General features: G+C 46.9%; 1 protein-coding gene across 1 annotated transcript in view; it reads right to left on the bottom strand.

The window, feature by feature from the left end:
• LOC144497687 (netrin-G1-like) overlaps positions 1–25599 on the bottom strand; it is a 56143-nt gene that overhangs the window by 18090 nt on the left and 12454 nt on the right. The window contains exons 2-4 of the mRNA XM_078219129.1: positions 13461–14104; positions 10035–10207; positions 6100–6126 (exon numbers count right to left, since the gene is read on the bottom strand). Of these exons, the coding sequence (XP_078075255.1) occupies positions 6100–6126; positions 10035–10207; positions 13461–14104 (844 nt within the window). The remainder of the gene's footprint in view (positions 1–6099; positions 6127–10034; positions 10208–13460; positions 14105–25599) is intronic.

Raw genomic sequence — 25599 nt, 5'->3', positions numbered from 1 at the left:
GACATCAAGCAATCATGGGTATCATAGAGTCCGTACAGTGCAGAAGGAAGCCAGTTGGCCCATCGAGTCTGCACTGACCACAATCCCACCCATAACCCCACATATTTACCCTATGAATCCCTCTGGCACTAATTTAGCATGGTCAATCAACCTAACTTGTACATCTTTGGACTGTGGGAGGAAACCGGAGCACACAGAGGAAACTCACGCAGACACGGGGAGAATGTGTAAACTCCACACGGACAGTGGCCTGAGGCTGGAATTGAACCTGGGTCCCCGGCACTGTGAGGTGGCAGTGCGAACCACTGTGCCCCCATGCTGCCTCAATAGTGCAGAAAAGTGGCATTTTGCTAAATGGCAGAGTGGACCCAATGGGCCAAAAGGCCTACTCTTGCCCCTGTGCTCCAAAGACAAACTTGGGAATATTCTCGCACTCATTCATGCAAAGTTTTTTAAAATTCATATATGTGATATGGGCATCACTGGCTGAGCCAGCATTAGTAGCTAACTGCCCTCCATTATAGAGGGAATTTCGCATTGCTGTGGGTCTAGTACACATGTAGACCAGACTGAGTAATGAAATTTCTTCCTCAATGGACATTAGTGAACCAAATGGGTTTTTATGACAATCAATAAAGGTTTCATTAGACTTTTAATTCCAGATTTTTATTGATGTCAGATTTCACCACCTGCCATGGTGGGATTCGAACTCCCGTCCCCAGATCTTACCCTGGATTTCTGGATTACTAGTCCAGTAAAAATGCCGCTGCACCACCACTTTCCCTTATTAATGGCTATTAGCCCTAATCTCACTGCCGTCAATCAGCTGAGGTCTAAGGGTAAAGTTGTGTTGAAATGATTGTGAGCAAGGAATCCTGTGCTGTTGGAGTTGAGTACATCTCCCATTCCGCACCGGCTCCATCATCCCACCAAGCACCTCGCCAAGGCTCCTTTTGGCAGCGCAAGCAAATGATAATTCTGTACCATAAATCTTCAAACAACCTGTTGCCAAGTGTGGAGTGTTCAATTGTGGTAAGGTGCCCAGTGGAGACATTCAGAACCTGTTCAGTGATTTTACAAAATGTAATTATCTGAAATGTCAGATCAAGGAGCTGTGATGATAATTCTTCCAAACTAGAAATATTCCACAGGAGTTCCCGATACAGATTAGGAAGTGATTCCGCTGAACAAGAAATCAATGATGACTAATATCCCCGTCTGGTACACGATCGAATGAAATTTTTGCAGGGCACAATATCTCTTCCATTTTATTGCAGCTAAAGCTTTGAATCCTCTGTGTAAAATAAACTCAGGACAAAGTGATGCAGACAGATGGAAAACTGCCTCACCAGCAATAAAACACTTCACAAGTGCAGTCCCTGTTATTATGTACGAGATACAGCAGCTACGTTGGGGACAGCAAGATCCCACAAACAGCAGTGATTGGCCAGCATAACTGCCCCCCACACCACCACCAGTGCTGCCACTAATGCTCCAGCCCTTCCCCCCCTCCTTGAACCCAATTCACCCCTCCCCTCACTCCAGATCAGGCATAGGCTGCCATTGCCGGGATTTCCACAGTGACAAATATATCCACCAACACAGACCACTATTCAGACAAGAATCACATCGCATTGTGCCATTACAACTAAATAACTTCATCTTAGTACGAAACAATGAGTAAACACATTTACGTTGTGGTCACTGTTCAGGATTATTCCCATGCAGAACCAATGCGGTCTCCATTGATGGAGGTGGAATCTCGTAAGAAGCAAGTCTGGGAAAGTGATTCCACAAAGACCACAGTGGCCAGGATTACAGAGTAACGCTCGCCAAAGCTCAGACTGTGGGGAACTTGGAACTTCTCCTGACATTAACTCAGTTGTTGCCTGGTCCGCACTCAGCAATCCCTCAAGGGAGGGAGGGAGGAAGTGAGGGAGAGAGGCAGAAGGAGGAAGTGGGGGGAAAGAGGGAGAGGTGGGAAGTGAAGGAGACATGAGGGGGAGGGAAAACAGAGGGAGAATGTAACGGAGAGAGAGGAAATGTAGGAGACAGCGGGAAGGAAGGAGAGGAAGAGGGAAGGAGGGAAAGATGGATGAATGATGGAGGGCAGTGGAGGAAAAAGGGAGAAAGTAGTGGCTATTCACAAGAGGTAAAATCTACCAATGAGACCTTAAACTGAAGCTCCTGTCAAATGGGGGTAAGATCCCACAGTCACTAATTGAAGAGGAGCAGGGGAATCTTCCCAGTGTGAATATTGATCCCTCCATGTCTATCATTGAAACAGATTATGTGGTCATTAACCCATTGCTGTTGATTGAACAAGTCCCACATTGGCTGGAAGAGAGCTTTGGGATGTCCTGAGGCGGTGAAAGGTTCAGTAGAAATCCAAATCCTTTCTTTGTCCCAAAGCTGGACATGGGTTGAGTGAGCGGCGATTGGAGAATAAAGATGAGCAGTTGCCTGGGTCCCGCCAGGGGGAGATTCAGAGAGTCCAGTTCCTCTGCACTGTCTGTCCATTCCTTCCCATCTCTGAAATCCAGCCACCCTGGGTGGACTCCGGCCTTGGTTCCAGTTTATCATTCCCGGGAATGCGTGGGGAGCAGGAGGGGAGAGTGTTTTGTTTTTTTCAAACAGTGACTCAGTCAACACCGGATTATCCTTCTGCTGCTCGCACCTTCCAGCGAGCGGCCAGTGCGCTGGGAGTGGATCAGAGCCGGGGGTGGCTGTTAGCAGCAGTGAGCAGCACAGTCAGTGACAGCAGCGCCCGGTGTAAGGTGGGGAGCGGAGGGGATTGTGATGCACATCCTGCCACTCCCTTCGCGCACTGGACTTTCTCACACAGGAGGCCGGTATAGGGAGCAGGGCAGAGACACCTCCCGTTGTCCTCACACACTCCTCCATTCTCACACCGTGTCAGCAGGTTATCACACACGCCCACTGTGAGAGAGCAGAGAAATAGAAAGGTCAGCTCATTAAATAAACTCCCCACTTCACAGATTGTTTCAACTGTCCCACTCTCACTTTTACAAAAAGATTTTAAACAGAGGAAAAATAATTAGAAACCAAGAATATTGCAATGATTAATCAGCTCAGATTCCCAAGGGAATACCGCAAAACCATAAAAAGAGGCCATTCAGTCCATTGTGTCTGCACTGGAAGAAAGATAAAAATTAAATACTCCCTGCCCACTCTAATCCTACCTCCCAGTGATTGCCTTGAATGTTACAGCAGTTGAAGTGCAGATCCAGGTACCTTTTTAATGAGTTTGAGGGTATCTACCTCCACCAGCAAACGAGGCAATGAATTCCAAACACCCACCATCCTCTGGGTGAAGAAATAGTATGCAAAATAGAGTCTTTGAATAAATTAATTAACAATGAGGAAAATGCAGTGGGATTGCAGTAAATAAAGAAACACAGGAAATAAAATTAAGTTGTAAAGTATTCAACAAGAAACTTAAATAATCAACTGGTTTATCAGGGCAGAGAAAGTGTCACTCAGAGGTGACAGAGAAATGGCAGAAATATTAAAATACTTTGTATCAGCATTTCCCAGGATGAATAACATGGAGGAGGCAACATTAGGAGAATAGATTAAAAACGGACATTAATTAAGGGAGGATATCATTGATAAGAGAATCAAACTTAGAGAGGATAACACCCCTGGTCCAGATGGATTATATGTATGGCTATTTAAAGATGTTAGGAAGACATAGCCGAGGCATTAGAACAGAGACAGTAAGATTAATCAGGAATGGGAATACTTCCAGAGGACAAGTGCACAGTTAATGTAATTCCAATGTTTAAAAAATGGAAGAGCAATCAAGTCCAGCATTTGATAGACTGATAAGATTACCATTCCTAATAAGAAGCATAATGGAATCCTTATCCAAAAATGTTGTAGTAAAAGCATCTAGGACTAAAATTATAACAAAAGATATTCACATCGATTCAAAAAAAGAATGTCCTTGTTCTGCACTCTCAGGACAAAACAAGCAGTAATTGCACATGTGGGGTCGGATGCAAACAACAACATGGGTTTATTTAATAGCTGTTAACTCCACAGAGGCTCGATCCAGACTGAGGCAAAGACTGAAACTGTCGATGACAACACAAACCATTCACATGGCTGGACTTGCAAAGTGCCTCTTAAAGTGAAAGAGAACAACTCCAAATAAATAACTGTTCAGTCATATATTGGTTCCACACACACTCCCGGCTCACCTCGGCACCTGTTCCACACTCACTCCCTGTTCACTCCTGGTCCACAAACATTCGCTGATCACTCCTCCACCTGTTCCACACTCACTCCCTGCTCACTCCTACACCTGTTCCACACTCACTCCCTGCTCACTCCTACACCTGTTCCACACTCACTCCCTACTCACTCCTACACCTGTTGCACGCTCACTCCCTACTCACTCCTACACCTGTTCCACACTCACTCCCTGCTCACTCCTACACCTGTTCCACACTCACTCCCTGCTCACTCCTACACCTGTTCCACACTCACTCCCTGCTCACTCCTACACCTGTTGCACGCTCACTTCCTGCTCACTCCTACACCTGTTCCACTCACTCCCTGCTCACTCCTACACCTGTTCCACACTCACTCCCTGCTCACTCCTACACCTGTTCCACACTCACTCCCTGTTCACTCCTACACCTGTTCCACACTCACTCCCTGCTCACTCCTACACCTGTTCCACACTCACTCCCAGCTCACTCCGACACCTGTTCCACTCACTCCCTGCTCTCTCCTACACCTGTTCCACACTCACTCCCGGCTCACTCCTACACCTGTTCCACACTCACTCCCTGTTCACTCCTACACCTGTTCCACACTCACTCCCTGCTCACTCCTACACCTGTTCCACACTCACTCCCAGCTCACTCCTACACCTGTTCCACACTCACTCCCTGCTCACTCCTACACCTGTTCCACACTCACTCCCTGCTCACTCCTACACCTGTTCCACACTCACTCCCTGCTCACTCCTACACCTGTTCCAAACTCATTCCCTGTTCACTCCTACACCTGTTGCACACTCACTCCCTGCTCACTCCTACAGCTGCTCCACACTCACTCCCTGCTCACTCCTACACCTGTTCCACACTCACTCCCTGCTCACTCCTTCACCTCTTCCACACTCACTTCCTACTCACTCCTACACCTGTTCCACACTCACTCCCTGCTCACTCCTACACCTGTTTCACACTCACTCCCTGCTCACTCCTACACCTGTTCCACACTCACTCCCTGCTCACTCCTACACCTGTTCCACACTCACTCCCTGCTCACTCCTACACCTGTTCCACACTCACTCCCTGCTCACTCCTACACCTGTTCCACAATCACTCCCTACTCACTCCTTCACCTTCTCCACACTCACTCCCTGCTCACTCCTGCACCTGTTCCACACTCACTCCCTGTTCACTCCTACACCTGTTCCACACTCACTCCCTGCTCACTCCTACTCCTGTTCCACACTCACTCCCTGCTCACTCCTACACCTGTTCCACGCTCACTTCCTACTCACTCCTACACCTGTTCCACACTCACTCCCTGCTCACTCCTACACCTGTTCCACACTCACTCCCTGCTCACTCCTACACCTGTTCCACACTCGCTCCCTGCTCACTCCTACACCTGTTCCACACTCACTCCCTGCTCACTCCTACACCTGTTCCACACTCGCTCCCTGCTCACTCCTACACCTGTTCCACACTCACTCCCTGCTCACTCCTACACCTGTTCCACACTCACTCCCTGCTCACTCCTACACCTGTTCCACACTCGCTCCCTACTCACTCCTACACCTGTTCCACACTCACTCCCTGCTCACTCCTACACCTGTTCCACACTCACTCCCAGCTCACTCCTACACCTGTTCCACACTCGCTCCCTGCTCACTCCTACACCTGTTCCACACTCACTCCCTGCTCACTCCTACACCTGTTCCACACTCACTCCCTGCTCACTCCTACACCTGTTCCACAGTCAGTGAGAAATGAGGGAGGTTTGAGTGGAGTTTTTTTTTCAGAAAAGTATTCTGGGATCATAGATCTGATATCAGAGAGCATTGTTTATACTTACAGCCCCTGATGACAATGTCCGGGAGGCCTGGAGAGGGAAAGAGAAACAAAGAGTCAGAGATAAGTCTGAATAACAGTCTTTATCTCTAAACATACCAATACCACTCCCCACAGTCAGTGATCATGAGGTCGACCTCACTCAAACTCATGGACAAAAATTTCTCCATGGTCTTTGAATAATATGCTGCATTTTCTGACCACTCACAGCAGCCCTGGGTGAGACGAGATTGAGTTGCTCAATCAGTTTAGTTTGATGCAAGTGGGTATGTGGATTCCAGTAACTCATGATTCATGTGTAAGTGCACAGGGTTAATATGTGAGTGTGTCAGTAATCACATAGAGCCCTCTCCCATTGCTAATTCATGTCACTATCTGTTGACTGAACTCGGTGTGTTCCACACACAGCAATGACCACAAATATCCCTCCCAAAATTCACTGCCCGATTCACTCACAGAGATTTATTATAAAGAGATGTGTTTGCCTTCAACCCTGCCCCAGCTGTTTCCCAGATGCTCATCTAGCTATTAATATTCCATACGCACATTAGTCTTCACCGCATTGCTGCCTGTATATCTGTGTGTGTGTCCGCAATGAGATTTCATCATATTTATTCCAATAGACTATTATAACCTCACCCTCTGCAGAATGTCATCAATTCCACCTTGCCCATTGACTCTGTCATACCTTCCAGAGAGGGGTTCAAAAACCGGAAAAGGCTCTGATAGAGAAAATAAGGAGAATGAGTTTTCAATTGGCAGGAGGATCGGCAACCAGAGGAGACAGATTGAAGATAACTGGGACATGAGCCAGAGAGGGAGATGGGGAAATATTTTTAACTTAACAGGCTGTTATCACTGGAAATTGTGGGAGTGCAAGATCAGTAATTCCAATAGTAACTTTCAACAGGGAATGAAGGAGAACTTTATAGGGTTATGGGGAATGAGCAGGGGAAGTGGGACTATTTTGTTTGCACTTGTTTCATCAAAGCAAATGAATAGGAGCAGGAGGAGACCATTTGGCCCTTTGCACCTGCTCCGCCATTCATTATGATCATTCAACTCAATAACCTGATCCCGCTTTCCCCCCATATCCATTAACTCCCTTTGCCCCAAAAGCTATATCTAACTCCTTCTTGAAAACATACAACGTTTTGGCCTCAACTGCTTTCAAATCCCACAGGTTACCATTTTCAGGGTGAAGAAATTTTTCATCTCAGTCCTAAACGGCCTACACTGTATCCTTCGATGAATAGGCCTGGTTCTGGACTCTCCCGCCATCGTGAACAACCTCTTCCTGCATCTACACTGTCTGGTCCTGTTAAAAAGTTATAAGTTTCTGCGAGATTTCCCCCTCATTCTTCTGAACTCCAGTGAATATAATCCAAATTGAATCAATCTCTCCTCCTTCTATAACAAGTACATCCTTCCTTAGAGAAGGAGACCAAAACTACACACATAATTCCAGATGTAGTCTCACCGATGTCCTGTATAATTGCAGCAAGACATGCCTGCTCCTGTACTCGAATCTTCCAGCTAAGAAGGCCAACATATCATTTGCTTTCCTTAATGCCTGCTGCACCTGCATACTTACCTTCAGTGACTGGTGTACAAGGAAATTCAGGTCTTGCTGCCCTTTCAGATAATGATCTGCCTTGCTGTTCTTGCTACCAAAATGGGTAACCTCACAGTTATCCACATTACACTGCACCTGTCTTGCATTTGCCCACTTAATCAGCTTGTCCTCCTCACAGCTCACTCTCCTACCCAACTTTGTCTCCTCTGAAAAGCTGGAGATATTGCATTCAGTTCCCTCATCTAATTCATTAATATATAATCATGACTAGCTGGGGTCCTAGCACCAGTCCCTTCAATAACCCACTCGTCACTGCCTGCCATTTGAAAAATGACCCATTTATTCTGACTCTGTTTCCTGTCTGCCAACCAGATTTCTATCCATCGCAATACACTACCCCCAATCCCATGTGCTTTAATTTTACACACTAACATCTGATGTAGGACTAGGTCAAAATCCAAATAAACTACATCTACTGGCTCTCCCTCATCAACTCTACTCGTTACACCCTTGCAGAATTGTTTTAGATTTGTCGAGCATGAGTCCCGTTTTGTAAATCCATCTTGATTCAGTCCAATTCCAGCACTGTTCACCAAATGCTCTGCTATAAATTCTTTGAGAATGGACTCTAGAGTTTTTCCCATTGCTGATATCAGGCTGACTGGTCTATAATTCCGTTATTTCTCTACCTCCCTTTTTAAATAGTGTGGTTACAGGAGCTACCCTCCAATCTGTAGGAACTGTTCCAAAGTCTGTAGAATCTTGGAAGTTGACCACCAGTGCTTCCACTGTTTCTGTGGAGATGTCCTTAGGTACTCTAGAATATCAATTATCAGACCTTGGCATTTATTGGCATTCAATCCCATCAATTTTCCCAACAGAGGAACAGTTGGATCTTTGGGTACTTACTCACAGATCCCTGAAAGTGGAAGAACAGATGAATAGGGTAGTAAAAAAGGCATATTGCACACTTGCTTTTTCCAGTTGTGGCACTGACTATAAGAGCAAGGAGGTAATTTTGGAGGACATTGGTTAGGATACAACTGGGGGACTGCATGCAGTTCTGGTCACCTCACTATAGTAGGATGTGATTGCACTACAGAGGAAATTCACTGAGGATGTTGCCTGGGAAGGAGCACTTAAGCTATGAGGAGAGACTTGATGGGCTTGGATTGTTAACTTTACAGCAGAGGAGGCTGAGGTGGGGCGGGGGGCGGGGGGGGGGGGGGGGGAGACATGATTGAGGTGTATACGATTATGAGGGGAATGGACAGGGTGAATAGGAAGCAGCTGTTACCCTTGGTGGAGGGGTCAATCATGAGGGGGCATCGTTTCAGGGTAAGGGGCAGTAGATTCAGAGGTATTTGAGAAAACATGATTTCACTCAGAGGGGAGTGAGAATCTGGAATGCACTGTCTGGGAAAGTTGTGGAGACTGGAAATCTTACAACCTTTAAAAATATTTGGATGACCACTTGACATATGATAACATTCAAGGACATGGGACAAGTGTTAAAAAATGGGATTAGAGTGACTTTAGTGCTAGTTGTTGCTGGGCAGACTCGATGGGCCAAATGGACATTTCTGTATGTATAACTCTGTAACACCATTTTTCTGCTAATATCGATTTCCTTTCATTCCTCCCTTTCACTGAGCCCTATAGTCCCCAACATTTCTGGTACATTATTTGTTGCCTCCATTGTCAAATCAGAACCAAAGGATGTATTTAGTTGTCCAGCCATTTATGTGCTCCCATTATAGATTTCCCTGTTTCTGACTGGAAGGGACCTACATTTGCCTTCACAAATATTTTACTCTTCAGATAACTATAGAAAATTTTACAATCAGGTTTTTTTTATATCCCCGGCCTCTTTAATCTCATACTGTATTTTCCCCTTGTTAATCAATCTCTTTGCTGTATGTTAAACTGCTCCCAATCCTCAGGTCTGTTGATTTTTTTTCCAGCCAATTTGTATCCCCCTCCCTTAGATCTATGACTAGCTCTAATTTCCCATGAATGCCATGGTTTCCCATTTCACTTCTGCACCAGACAGGGATGAACAATTGTTGCAGTTCATTCAGGCACTCTTTGAATATTTGCCATTGCCTATCCACGGTCATCCATTTAAGTATTGTTTCCCAATCCGTTATGAGCCATCAAGAGTTTCAGAAAGCTAGCACAGGCAGGTCAGCCCGAAGGGCAGCCTCTCCCCATGCTGTCTGATTCCCTATCTCATCTCCAGCTGTGTGAGTCTCAGTTTGCAATGAACACAGTCACAGACATCCCACTGAGTTGGACAATGGAGAAGTTGGTGGGAGTGGAGAATGAAATCTGGGGGTGAATCTCTCCGCCTGTTTACTCACAGATATTGGCCGTCCCTTTGGGGATTGGGAGGTAGGAGCCAGCTCTCCACCGCCGCCCTTGAAAGCCTTTCCGGCATCTCCCGCAGTCCGGCCCCGTCGTGTTGTGCTCACACACGCAGCTCAGCCTGTCCCGCTTCATGATGCAGTTGTTGGCGTGAAGATTGCACTTACACCTGGAAAAGAAAGGAGAGCGGGAGATTGTTCAGCACCGGATGGAACCCAGGATTCTCCACTTCCCCCTCTCACCCTTCATCAAGCTTCACCCTGGAGGGACACAGCCACATTTCTCAATGCAGGGGCAGCAGGACAGTTCTACTGATGTTTCTGCCCATTGATTCCGAGCAGCAGCAAGTTAGGGGGGAGTTTGTAATCAGCTCAGCCCCAAACCCTGCAAAGAGAGAACTTGGATTCTTATAGCGCCTGTCCCTTCCTCAGGACCTCCCACTAACGGTAAAGCTCTCTGTAAGTGTACTGGCGAAATTGCAGAATCTTCCTTTCTTAATAACAACAACAACACCAGTACACTTTCATTTCTCTAGCGCCTTTCAATGTAGTTTTAAAAGCCGATCCCAAACTGTTTTGACAGGAGTTTTATTTTAAATCAGCATATATTGCCCATCCCTAATGTTTAGCACTGTGGTACAGTGGTTAGCACTGCTGCCTCACAGCACTAGGGAGTTTGCACATTCTCCATGTGTCTGTTTCTTCCGGGTGCTCCGATTTCCTCCCACACTCTAAAGATGTACAGGTTACGTTGGTTAGCCATGGTAAATTGCCCATTAGTGTCAGGGGGATCAGCAGGGTAAATCCGTGAGGTTACGGGGATAGGACCTGGGTGGGATTGTTGTCAGTGCAGGCATTAAGGGCCGAATGGTCTCCATGCTGCACTGTGGGGATTTTATGATTCTATGCATTCTGAGAATCAACCACATTGCAGTGGATCTGAAGTCACATTTCGGTCAGAACTTGTCAGTGGGTTTCTGGATTTCTTGTCCAGTGACAATTCCACTGCCTCCCCTTGAGTGTTATCAAATCAAATATAACCATTGGTGTCCGTGACTTCAGCTGCCTGGGCCCTCAGCCCTGGAATTCACTGCATTAAACCTTTCCCAATTTGTCAGTGGCATAGTGGTTAGCATTGCTGCCTCACAGCACCCGGGACCCAGGTTCGATTCCCGGCTTGGGTCACCGTCTGGAGTTTGCACGTTCTCCCCGTGTCTGCATAGGTTTCCTCCGGAAAGACATGCTGGTTCGGTGCATTGACCCGAACAGGTGCCGGAGTGTAGTGACGAGGGGAATTTAACAGTATCTTCATTGCAGTGTTAATGTAAGCCTTAGTTGTAACTAATAAATAAATAAGTTTTAAATAAATAAACTTTTAAACTCCTCGAACAGTTAAACTTCCCTCTTCATCCAATCTTTAATTCACCTGTTCTAATATCTCCTCATGCAACTCAATGTTCCACTCTGTCTGATTTACTCTCCTGTGAAGCATTTTGGGACATTTCCCTATTTCTAAGGCGCCATATAAATGCAAGTTGTTGCTGTTTAGTGAAGACAATTTGCAAAAGCCCAAGCACAAAGGGTCACCCTGACCCGAAACGTTGGCTCTATTCCCTCTCCAGTGAAGCTATCAGACCTGCTGAGATTTTCCAGCATTTTCTGTTTTTGTTGTGTTGGGACCGCTCAGATTGGAGGAGGAGGGTGTCAGTCTCTGCAGTGAATTGTGAGAATGTGGCTCTCGGTGACTCTGTGTTAGCAGCTTTGAGCCGCTGTTTCACTCTCTGCTGAAGAAAAGCTTCAAAATCTGCAGTTTGCTCATTTTGCACAAATCCCCAGTCCTGCCAACTTTTTATTTTATTAAATTCAGCAAAACCCAGATTGTTCCTGGGAGACGGCTGAAAGGCAGCGTAAACATTTTCCAGCTTCTGGTCTTTAATTAGTGTCTGAAAATTCTCCAGGATTAAGAACTCTGGTGAGCCTCCTGGAAGCCTGAGCGAAGGGGAACGAAGCCCGGAATCCTGGAGATTGTGCGATGGGCAAATGGGAACGCACTGATACAGATTGAATGGACATTGAACAGGAAGGAAATCCGAAGTCAGAATCATTTACTAAATCATGGACAATTTTGATAGAGTAAATGAGGAGAAACTGTTCCCATTGACAGGAAGGCCAGTAACAGGATGAATTAATTAGGAAAAGATCCAGAGGGAGAGATTTTTTTTTTTACACAGAGTGTTGTGATCTGGAATTCACTGTCTGAAAGGACGATGGAATCAGGCTGAATAATAATTACGAAAAGTTAAGAGGGTGATGGGGAAACAGTGAGGGACTAGGTCTAATTGGATATCTTTTACAGATCTAGCACAGGAGTACATTGACGCAACAGCCTCTTCATCTTCACTCTGATTCTCTGATTTCTGTTGAGACTGGAGGTGGGCGGTGTTGAGAGTGAAGGAATAGGCTTTGTTCACTTGCTGCTGAGAGATTGGCTGAAGAGTGAACGGGAAATTATTCCCTCAGCGTGAGCCAGCCAGCAGAGCAGAGAACTCACCAACAAGCCCATCACCAGAGGCAGGGGGAGCTGTTACAATGCTGGAGTGCACGCACTGCCTCAATGCTAGAGTGTATGCACTGCTACAGTGCTGGTGTGTACGCAGTGTCACAATACTGGACTGTACGCAACGTCACAATGCTAGTGTGTACACACCATCATGATGCTGGTGTGTGCGCAGCGTCACGATGCTGGTGTGCACACACTATCACACAGCCATTCAAGAAAGGATTTAGAGTCAGCACTCAGGCAGCACATGGTGCTGAGTGGCCACAGTAGGGGTGTGCATGAGAAAGGAACTGGGTGATCCCAATCTGTCCGGTAAATCCCTCACCAGTTACTGAGCACTCATTCCAGAAACTCTGGGCAGAAGCATCGAGGAGCTCTCACCCCCTGAGAAACTTCCATAGAATGAGAGTGACTCGAGATGTTAGACTGGCAAAATGATCCAGATGGCCAAGTCTGGCCTACATGTAACTCCAAACCCACAGCAATGTAGTTGACTCTTAACTGACCCTCTGAAATTGTCTTGTAATCTCTTCAGTTGAAGGACAATTAAGGATGGGCAACAAATGCTGTCTTTGCTAGCGATATCCTTACCCCCCAAAAAAAGATGGTGACACTGACTCAATGTTCCCCCTGATTATACTCCACAGATGTTGACCTTGATCCAGTGCCACTCACATCTTCCCCTTGATCATGCTTCTCAAATGTTGATCCAGTTCCCCATCCCCGACATACTTGACCATGTTGGGGCACCCCCCAGATGTTCCCTCTGATGGTGTGCCCCAGATGTTGAGCCTGGCCCTTTGCTCCCTGGAGCTGAAGTCTGGTCTCAGTGACTCTGCCCAGAAGGGTTGGGGAGCTCTCACCTGCCGCGGATGTCCAGGTTGGAGATGGCGTAGAAGTACTTGGACAGGTTGAGTGGGTCGACACTGGTGGGTCCAGTGGCCGGCCGGAGCAGCCTGAGCCGCAGGTCGGTCAGGGTGAAGAAGTCCCTCAGCTTCTTGGTGGTGTCCAGCTGGCCGTACAGTGAGGCCATGTCACCGAGGCGCGGACCCCCGAACTGGGACAAACGTTCCTGGATCTCGAAGCGAACCATTTTGTCCACCTTCCACACGTATCCCCTGGAGTACTCCTCCGTGCAGATGATGTCCAGCACCGAGGCCGGCCTCAGATCCCTGGCCCTCCTCGCCTCCATCCCAAAGGAGTTGAGGCAATCGGCTGCGTAGAACTGGTAAGGCTGCCACGTCCGGCCGTGGTCCAGAGACTTCTCCAGGACCATCTGCTCCGGCCGGCCCGACTCGAAGGTGATGACGATGTCCTCGGTCAGCTCGATACTCTTGCCCCAGGACAGAGTGATGTTGACCAGGAGGGGCTTCGGAAAATTCCTCCAGGAAACACTTTGCCAAAAGGTGTTGGGAATCCGTCCCTCATCATCCAACATCAGCTCAGGTGGGTGTGCGAGCTCGGGCGTGCGAGCGTCACACTCATTGTTGCACATGTACGGATTCTCCTGGGAATAGAGACGGAGTAACATAGGTTAGATATGAGAAACAGTCCCTCTGCAATGAGATATAGATTAGGTGACTGGGCATAATGGACTGAATGGCCTGATTTTGCATCATAAAATGTTATGATTCTTTGATTCTAAATCATGGTGTTACTCAGAGGGGAACCTGGAGGCGATAGTGTTCCTATGTACCTGCTGCCCTTATCTTTCTGGGTTGTGGAGGGAATGGGTTTGAGGGGTGCTGTTGAAGTAGTCTTGGTGAGTTGCTGCAGTGAATCTTGTAGATGGCAAATGGAGTTTAATTTGGGGAAGTGTGAGGTCATGCATTTTTGGTGGGAAGAATCAAAAGGCAGATTATTATCAAAATGGAGAGAGACTGCAGGTGAGTGAAGTGCAGAGGGATCTAGGTGTCCCAGTGCATGAATCACAAAAAGCCAGCAGGCAGGTCCAACAAGTTAAGAAGGCAAACGCATTTTGGTCTTTATTGAAGACAGGTTGGTTTTTAAAAATAGGGAGGTTTTGTTGCAATTGCATTGGGTGTTGGTGAGGCCTCACCTGCAAAACTGCGTTCTTTCCCTTACATAAAAAATTATATAGTAACATTGGAGGCAGTCGAATCATCACCAAACTAATTCCTGTGATGAGAGGTTTGTCCTATCAAGAGAGACTAAATGGTCAGGGTCTGTATTTCTTGGAGTTTAGAAGAGTGAGGGGTGACCTCATTTAAACATATAAGATCCTGAGGGAGATGGTGAGATGTTTTCTCTCATGGGATAGTCTTGAACAAGGGGACATAGGTGTAAGATAAATGGCCTGTCATTTAAAACAGAGGTGTGTAGAAATGTCTTCAAAGTGTGGTGAATCTCTGAAATTCTCTGCCCCAAAGGGTGGTGGAGGCTGGATTATTGGAAGTATTTGAAGTGGAGGTGGATAAATATTTGATAGATCGTGGAATAGAGGGCGATGGGGAAAAGGCACTGAAAAGGAGTTGAGGCTAACATGCATCAGTCATGTTCATATTGAATGGCGGGGCAGGCATGAAGGGCCTGTTGGCCCCATCAAACACGCTCAAGACAGGTACAGCACGGGGTTAGATACAGAGTAAAGCTCCCTCTACACTTTCCCCATCAAACACTCCCAGGACAGGTACAGCACGGGGTTAGATACAGAGTAAAGCTCCCTCTACACTGTCCACATCAAACACGCTCAAGACAGGTACAGCACGGGGTTAGATACAGAGTAAAGCTCCCTCTACACTTTCCCCATCAAACACTCCCAGGAGAGGTACAGCACGAGGTTAGATACAGAGTAAAGCTCCCTCTACACTTTCCCCATCAAACACTCCCAGGACAGGTACAGCACGGGGTTAGATACAGAGTAAAGCTCCCTCTACACTGTCCCCATCAAACACTCCCAGGAGAGGTACAGCACGAGGTTAGATACAGAGTAAAGCTCCCTCTACACTTTCCCCATCAAACACTCCCAGGACAAGTACAGCACGGGGTCAGATACAGAGCAAAGCTCCCTCTACACTGTCCGCATCAAACACTCAGAGGGCAGGTAGAGCACAGGGTTAAATACAGAGCAAAGTTCCCTCCACACTGTTTCCGTCACATACTCAGAGGGCAGGTAGAGCACAGGTTAGAAAAAACACTAAAGCTTCCTCTGCACTATCTTGGAACATGGAATATTTACACACTCTCATTATCTCAGGGAGATGTCTTCATAAATCTGTCGGTGCTACATCATGCTGCACTCTGTACTGGACAGCTCGACAGCTAGGTAATTATTATCACTGTTGTGTTGAAGAATGATGTTCACTGTCTAACTAAAAATAGCTTCTCACCACTAAAATATTTACAGACACGAGTTTTAGAACATCACAGGATTTGAAAACAAGTGTTGTTCCCCATGACCTTTGCAGGGCAATGGAAATGGCAGGGGACTAATTGGAGCATATTTTTCAAAGAGCTAGCACAGATGGATTGAATGGCCAGCTACTGCCATATCATTTTATGATTCTAAATCAGGGTGGTGTGCAGCTTGAGAGGAGAACCTGGAAGCAATGGTGTTCCCATGTACCTGCTCTCTTTATATTTCTGGGTGGTGGAGGGAGTGGATTTAGGGGGTGCTGTCGAAGGACCCCTGGTGAGTTGCTGCAGTGAATCCTGTAGATGGTATACACTGCAGTCAGGGTGCACTCAGGGTGCTGTTAGTCAGGGTGCACTGTTCGTGGAGGGAGCAGGTATGGGAGATGCTGTTGATGGAGACTTGGTGAGTTGCTGTAGTGAATCCTTTAGATAGTACACACTGCAGTCAGGGTGCACTGTTGGTTCAGGGAGTGGATTTAGGGGGTGCTGTCGAAGGACCCCTGGCGAGTTGCTGCAGTGAATCCTGTAGATGGTACGCACTGCAGTCAGGGTGCACTATCCAGGAGAGAGTGGGTTTTGGAGGTGCTGTTGAAGGATCTTTGTTGAGTAGCTGCAGTGAATCCTGATGATCTGACAGACATCTGCACTCCCTGAAATCAGCAACATTGAATCAGCCTAAACTCCTTCTCCAAGTGATCACGCAGCTCACCCTGTTAGAGCAGTAACTGTATGAAGTGTCAGTATACAGCAAGCTATCAAACTAATGTGTGTGTTAAAGATGGAGAGTGTGGTAACAAACAGAGAACCAAGATTAATTAATCTACAATTGTCACAGCATCGACTAAAGTCATTAACTGGAGCTGCATGTTGGAATCAAATATTTTTAATTCACAATGTTAATCGAATCCACTGAATATTAGTAACAGGATCCTAAAGCTGTGTAAATGATGAATGAATAATTGAACAGTACAGATGTTAAGTGTTCCAGAATCACTGTCTCCTTGGGACATCATTAACAGGTCTGTGTCCCAGTGCTATAACTGATGTTTCAATGAAATGATACTGTTTAAACAGTAGTGCAGGGTCTCTGGATGAAAAAAATTGCTGGTGGGAGTTCAGTAGAAAGCACAGAAGGTGTGGAGTGAGATATGGCGATGGTGTCTCACTCCACCATTCCCTCGCTCCACCATCTCCTCGCTCCACCATCCCCTCGCTCCACCATTCCCTTGCTCCACCATCTCCTCGCTCCACCATTCCCTCGCTCCACCATCCCCTCGCTCCACCATTCCCTCGCTCCACCATCTCCTCGCTCCACCATTCTCTCGCTCCACCATCCCCTCGCTCCACCATTCCCTCGCTCCACCATTCCCTCGCTCCACCATTCCCTCGCTCCACCATTCCCTCGCTCCACCATCCCCTCGCTCCACCATCCACTCGCTCCACCATTCCCTCGCTCCACCATTCCCTCGCTCCACCATTCCCTCGCTCCACCATTCCCTCGCTCCACCATCCCCTCGCTCCACCATTCCCTCGCTCCACCATTCCCTCGCTCCACCATCCCCTCGCTCCACCATTCCCTCGCTCCACCATCCCCTCGCTCCACCATTCCCTCGCTCCACCAATCCCTCGCTCCACCAATGCCTCGCTCCACCATCCCCTCGCTCCACCATTCCCTCGCTCCACCATTCCCTTGCTCCACCATCCCCTCGCTCCACCATTCCCTCGCTCCACCATCCCCTCGCTCCACCATTCCCTCGCTCCACCAATCCCTCGCTCCACCAATGCCTCGCTCCACCATCCCCTCGCTCCACCATTCCCTCGCTCCACCATTCCCTTGCTCCACCATTCCCTCGCTCCACCATTCCCTCGCTCCATCATTCCCTTGCTCCCCCATCCCCTCGCTGCACCATTCCCTCACTGCACCATTCCCTCGCTCCATCATTCCCTCGCTCCACCATCCCCTCGCTCCACCATCCCCTCGCTCCACCATTCCCTCGCTCCATCATTCCCTCGCTCCACCATTCCCTTGCGAGAATTTTACAGCACAGAAAGAAGCCCTTCGTCCCATCGTGTCCATGTTGACCATCAAGAACCTATCTACTCTAATCCCATTTTCCAGCACTTGTTCCATAGCCTTGGATGCTATGGCGTTCCAAGTGCTCATCTAAATACTTATGAAATGTTTTGTGGGTTCCTGTCTCTACCACCCTTTCAGGCAATGAGTTCCAGAATCCCACCATGCCCTGGATGAAAAAGATTTTCTTCACATCTCCTGTAAACCTCCTACCCTGAATCTTAAACTTCTGCTCCTAGTTATTGGCCCCTTTTTCATAGAATCCCTACAGTGCAGAAGGAGGCCATTCGGCCCATTGAGTCTGCACCGACCACAATCCCATCCAGCCCCTTCCCCCATAGCCACATGTATTTACCCTGCTAATCCCCCTGACATTAAGTAGCAATTTAGCATGGTCAATCAAACTAACCTGCACATCTTTGGACTGTGGGAGGAAACCAGAGCACCCGGAGGAAACCCACGCAGACACGGGGAGAACGTGCAAACTCCGCACAGACAGAGGCCGGAAATGAACCTGGGTCCCTGGCACTGTGAGGCAACAGTGCTAACCACTGTGCCACCGTGTCACCCTAAATGATAGGGGGCATCTGGATTTGAACCAGGGACCTCTTGATCTGCAGTCAAATGCTCTACCACTGAGTAGATACCCCCTACTTTATCCCCTCTGCTAAGGGGAAATATTCCTTCCTATCCACCCTATCTATGTCCCTCATAATTTTATGCCTCAATCAGGTCCCCCTCAGCCTTTTCTGACACAAGAAATACAATCCCTACTTATCCAGTCTCTCTTAATAGCTGAAACGCTCCAGTCCAGGGAATATCCTGGTGAATCTACTCTACCTTCCCTAGTGCAAGTACTTCCTTCCTATAATGTTGCAACCAGACCTGTGAACATTACTCCAGCATATTATACAGCAGCATACCCTCCCTGCTGTTATATTCAATGCCCTGGTTAATAAAGGCAATTATCCCATATGCCTTGATGCCCACCTTATCTACCTAGAAATCATAGAAACCCTACAGTGCAGAAAGAGGCCATTCGGCCCATCGAGTCTGCACCGACCACAATCCCACCCAGGCCCTACCCCCATATCCCTATATATTTACCCACTAATCCCTCTAACCTACACATCTCAGGACACTAAGGGCAATTTTTAGCATGGCCAATCAACCTAACCCGCACATCTTTGGACTGTGGGAGGAAACCGGAGCACCCGGAGGAAACCCACGCAGACACGGGGAGAATGTGCAAACTCCACACAGACAGTGACCCAAGCCGGGAATCGAACCCGGGTCCCTGGAGCTGTGAAGCAGCAGTGCTAACCACTGTGCTACCGTGCCGCCCTCTGTCCTACTGTCTTCAGAGAATTGACTTGTATACCAAGGTTCCACTGACTTCCTAGGTTCTGACCATTCATTGTATTCCCTTGCCTTGTTCATCCTCCCAAAATGCATCACCTCATATTTTTCAAGGTTAAATTCCATTTGCTACTGTACTGCCCATCTAACCAGCTTGTCTATATCATCCTGTGAACGAAGGCTTTGATCCTCACTATACTAGCAATTTTTGTATAATCTGCTAACTTACTTGTCACAACTCCTACATTCAGGTCCAGACCATTAATGTACACTACAAAAAAGAAGGGACCCATCACCAATCCCTGTGGAAAACCACTGAACACAGTCGTCCAGTCACAAAAACAACTTTCAACATTCACCCTCTGCCTCCTGCCACAAAGCCAATTTTGGAACCAGTTTACCAAATTGCCCTCGATCCCATGGGCTCTGATAATGTTTATCAGTCTCCCATGTAGGACCTTGGCAAAAGCCTTACTGAAGCCCATATATACCACACCGACAGCATTGACCTGAGGCATTCGGCCTCTGATATTCGCGTATGCGTTCTCCAAGGCGGCCTTCACGATACACGACAGCGCAGAGTCGCTGAGCAGAAATTGATAGCCAAGTTCCGCACTCATGAGGACGGCCTCAACCAGGATCTTGGGTTCATGTCACACTATCTGTAACCCCCACAGCTTGCCTGGACTTGCAGAATCTCACTGGCTGTCCTGTCTGGAGACAATACACATCTCTTTAACCTGTGCTTAATGCTCTCTCCACTCACATTGTTTGTACCTTTAAGACTTGATTATCTGTAACGATTGCATTCCAATCATTATTCTGTAAATTGAGTTTGTGTCTCTGTGCCCTGTTTGTGAGCATTTCTCCACTCCACCTGACGAAGGGGCAGCGCTCCGAAAGCTAGTGGCATTTGCTACCAAATAAACCTGTTGGACTTTAACCTGGTGTTGTTAAACTTCTTACTGTGTTTACCCCAGTCCAACACCGGCATCTCCACATCATCTCTCCTGTAGCCAGAGAAGATATGAAAATTGGTGTCAGAGCCATTGCAATCTCCTCTCTTGCCTCCCCTTGCAGCCTCGGATACATCTCATCTGGGCCCTGGGTATTTATCCACTTTTCAGCTCAACATCCTCCCTCTCAACGCTATGTTGCTCAAGTTAATCACAATACCCTTCCCTGATTTATATAACTACATCCTTCTTCTCCATAGTGAACTCAGATGCAACGTATTCATTTAAAACATCACCTACCTCTTCTGGCTCCACACACAAGTTGCCACTGGTCCCTCATGGGCCCTACTCATTCCCAGGTCATTCTGCTGCCCTTAATGTACTTATAAAACACCTCTGGATTTTCATTTATTATACACGCCAATGACTTTTCATGCCCCCTCTTTTGCTCTCCTAAATTCTTTATTCAGTAAGCCCCTGGTACTCCTCGAGGGGTTCCTTCCTTTGTTTCGAGCCCTCGGAATCTGCCATAAGTTTTCTTTATTCATTTGTGGGACATGGGCATCGCTGGCTGGCCAGCATTTGTTGCCCATCCCTAGTTGCCCTCGAGAAGGTGGTGGTGAGCTGCCTTCTTGAAACGGGGTAAAACTGTGTTTATCCCAGTCCAACACCGGCATCTCCGCTTCTTGAAACGGTACAGTCCATGTGCTGTGGGTTACCCACAATACTGTGAGGGAGGGCATTCCAGGATTTTGACCCAGCGACTCGAAGGAATGACGATATATTTCCAAGTCAGGATGCTGAGCGCCTTGGAGGGGAACTTGCAGGTGGTGGCATTCCCATGTACCTGCTGCCCTTGTCTGCCATATTCCTTGACATCCAGAGTTCTCTGGACTTGTAGCTCCCATCCATCACTTTCACAGGAACATGTTGGCACTGTACTCTCTCCATTTGCTTTTTGAATGAATCTCACTGCTCTATTGTAACTTTTTCTACAAGTAGCTGCTCCCAGTCCACTTTTGCCACATCCTGTTTTATCCTATTAAGATTGGCCCTCTCGCATTTCAGATCATTTATTTCCTGTCCATCTTTGTCACTTTCCATAACCTACAGAGTTATGGTCAGTCACCAAAATGCTCCCCCATTGAAACTTCTAACACTTTCCTGGCTTCATTGCCTAAACCTAGGTCCAGCACTGCCCCCTCGCTTGGAGGACTTTCGACAATCTCTCTCTCTTCTTAATCTCTAACCAGGACAAGGTTTCATGTCACCTCTAGACTCGACCGTGCCAAATCTATCCTACCTGGTGTCCCATCTTGAAACTGTTGTAAACTTCAGTTCACTCAAACCACTGCTGCCCATACTCTCACCAAATCCCACTAACCCAGCGCCCCAACCCCCTCCCCACCCGCCCTCTGCTCACTGAACTCCATTTACTCCCAGCGCAGCAACACTTCAATTTGAAAATTCTCATCCTTATTTCATGGGTTCAGCTCTCACCTCTCCCTGTTGGTTTAATCACCTCCATAGTCATTGAGGTTTACAGCATGGAAACAGGCCCTTTGGCCCAACTTGTCCATGCCGCCCTTTTTTTTAAAACCCCGAAGCTAGTCCCAATGCTCACATTTGGCCCATATCCCTCTGTACCCATCTTACCCATGTAACTGTCTAAATGCTTTTTAAAAGACAAAATTGTACCCGCCTTTACTACTACCTCTGGCAGCTTGTTCCAGACACTCACCACCCTCTGTGTGAAAACATTGCCTCTCTGGACACTTTTGTATCTCTCCCCTCTCACCTTAAACCTATGCCCTCTGGTTTTAGACTTCCCTACCTTTGGGAAAAGATATTGACTATCTAGCTGATCTATGCCCCTCATTATTTTATAGAACTCTATAAGATCACCCCTAAGCCTCCAATGCTCCAGAGAAAAAAGTCCTAGTCTATTCAGCCTCTTCTTATAATTCAAACTATCAAGTCCCGGTAGCATCCGGGTAAATCTTTTCTGCACTCTTTCTGGTTTAATAATATCCTTTCTATAATAGGATGACTAGAACTGTACACCGTATTCCAAGTGTGGCCTTACCAATGTCTTGTACAACTTCAACAAGATGTCCCAACTCCTGTATTCAATGTTCATTGACCCACATCTCTGCAGGACTTCTGCACTCCTCCAACTCAAGCTTTTTTGGACATCCCCAACTTTAATCAATCCACCATTAAGTGGCTTTGCCTTCAGCTGCCTGGACCCTGAATTCTGAATTTGCTCTGTAAACCTTTTTTGATTTCTCCACCTCCTCCTCTCCATTTCAGACAGTGCAGCATGGTAGCACAGTGGTTAGCACTGCTGCCTCACAGCACCAGGAACCCGGGTTCAATTCCAGCCTCGGGTCACTGTCTGTGTGGCATTTGCATGCTCTCAGTGTCTGTGTGGGTTTCCTGCCAGAGTCCAAAGATGTGCGGGTCAGGTTGATTGGCCATAGTACATTGTGGGACACTATCAAGGGTAAATAGGGAATATGGGGATCTGGGTAGCCTGGGTGGGTTTGTGGTCAGTGCAGACTTGTTAGGAGAAGATGATGGCCTAATGGTATTATTGCTAGACTATTAATCCAGAAACTTAGCTAATGTACTGGGGACCCGGGTTCGAATCCCCCCCACAGCAGGTGGTGGAATTTGAATTCAATAAAAAATATCTCGAATTAAGAATCTACTGATGATCATGAAACCATTGCTGATTGCCGGAAAAACCCATCTGGTTCACGAATGTCCTTTAGGGAAGGATATCGGCCATCCTTACCTGGTCTGGCCTACACGTGACTCCACAGCCACAGCAACGTGGTTGACTTTCAACTGCCCTCTGAACAAAGGCAACCAGGGATGGATAATTAATGCTGGCCAGCCAGAGACACCCATGTCTCATGAATGAACAAAACAAAGATAGGTCGAATGACCTCTTTCTGCACTGCATGGATTTGATGATATCTATTGTGTATCTTTGACAGAGATTTTGATCAATTTCCTCATATCTCCTGGCATGATTTTTGTTTTGCTTGATTTACTCTCCGATGAAGCACTTTGTGTTGTTTCTCTCTGTTAAAGGTGGTATATAAACACAGGTTGTTGTTGTTGAAACAGTCATTGCACATCACCACCCAGCCCAGGCAGAGAGAGTGAGAGCGAGAGAGAGAGACAGCAGCTTCCTGCTGTGTGTGTGGCAGCATCAACAAGAGATTCCTGTCTAACCATCATATATTCCTATATATTCCAGAAACTCTTCCTGACACACTGGAGTGCAAACACAGCATCTTATGAATCAGTGTTACCTCGACAAATCCACTCACCATTTGACATTCATTTCAGAGCTTTAACGTGTTGTTATCTTGCATTTACAATGTGACGTGTGACTAAGATCCTGTCGGTCTCACCAATTATAAACCACTCACTATCAGCAGGTTCAGTTCCCCAGTCAATGATGTTCGCTAATGGGTTATTAAGGATAAATGCTAATGGCTTCAAAAAAGGCCAAGCCCACAGATTCCTGTTGCTGCCCAACAGCCAGTTTGTTCTTGTGAGTTTACGTAGCACCTTTAACATAGCAAAATGTCCCAAGGTGCATCACAGGAATGTAAATCACCCAGCGATTGGCATCGAACAACATAAAGAAATGTTAAAGGTGTTTCTCAGCAGCTCACTTAGAGAGGGAAGTTAAAGAAGAGGGTGGGGGAGGGGGGGGGGGGGGGGGGGTGGTAGGAAAGAGGGGTGAAGGGACCAGGATTTAATCATGTGGGTAACATGCTGTAGAATTGCAGCATTTTCCTTCTCCAGCCTGTGTTAATTTTAGATTTTTTACTCACAAGCGTCAATTGTAAAAGGAACAAGTTGGTCACAAGACACCTGGTAGTTCTGAAATCTACATAGAATTACATTGAGTTTACAAACACGAAACAGGCCATTCAGGCTAAAACAGAAAATACCGGAAATTTTCAGCAGGTCTGATAGCATCTGTGGGGGGGGAATAGAGCCAATGTTTCGAGTCTAGATGACCTTCATCATAAACAGTTCTGACGAAGAGTCACATAGACTCGAAACATTGTCTATGCTCTCCCCACAGGTGCTGTCAGACCTGCTGAGATTTTCCAGCACTTTCTGTTTTTGTTTCAGATTCCAGCATCCGCAGTATTTTGCTTTTTTTTTCCATTTGGCCTAACCTGTCCATGTTGGGGTTGATGCACCTCCTCCCACCCCCTGCATCTCATCACATCAGTAAATCCATCTCTCTCTCGTGTTTATCTAACTTTCTCTTATTATTCACCTCCACCACTCCCTCTGGTAGCAAGGTCTATATTGTCACCCTCTCTGGGTAAATATATGTTCCTAATTTCCTAATTCCCTGTTTGATTGTTTTGTGACTATCTCATATGACCCTAATTGTGACCTCGTCCCTGAAACTGGAAACATCCCTGCCACATCTACCTTAGTAAACCCCTTCATAAGTTTAAATCACTCTATCAGGTCCCCACTTTGAGGGAAAAGGATCTTCAGTCTGTCATAGCTCCATTGTGCTATATTTAACTCAATGTAAAGCAGCCAGATCGAGCAGGATAAGGTGTGCAGTGTCAGGATTGTTAGTGGATTAATAATCAAGAGCTTGCAAATTCAAATCCCACATTGGGCAGTTTCAGAATTTGAATTCCGTTTCAAAATGCTGGGGTCAGTGAAAGTTGGATCACTGCGGAATTCCAGCTGATTCACTAATATCCTTTCGGGAAGTGTGGTTGGAGAGCCGACTGCAACAATGATTTCAACAACAGTAACGGCAAGATTAGCTGTTAGAGCAATTGTGACAATGAGAGTCAAGAATGCTGAGATTTTTGGTCAAGTTATAATCAAAATTAGATGCAGATCATAAAGTTGTTGCAAGATGTGACCTGGCACTTCCTGTGCTGACCAAAAATGGGAGAATGTTTAGATAAAGCTCGACTCTGTGGTGCCGAGATTTACTGCCAGACCCATACATGGGTTAAGGCTATGTAACCCACATGCCATTTAAACTAAGCATTAAGGAGTTGTTTGTGAGTAACTCCATTGACCTGGTTTAACAATGTGATTGGTTTCACCAATTGGCTGGAGTGCCAGAGAATGTTCTGGAAGAATATGGGAAGTTTAGGATAAAGATATATGTTTCAGCCTTGGTCTCCAGTGATAACTCGACCATCGCAAAAGCGCCCTGAAAGA

This window comes from Mustelus asterias, chromosome 8, assembly GCF_964213995.1.
Source record: "Mustelus asterias chromosome 8, sMusAst1.hap1.1, whole genome shotgun sequence".
In the NCBI taxonomy this organism is placed as follows: domain Eukaryota; kingdom Metazoa; phylum Chordata; class Chondrichthyes; order Carcharhiniformes; family Triakidae; genus Mustelus; species Mustelus asterias.
The sequence above is the reverse complement of the archived record's forward strand: the minus strand, read 5'-3'. Positions and strand labels throughout refer to the sequence as shown.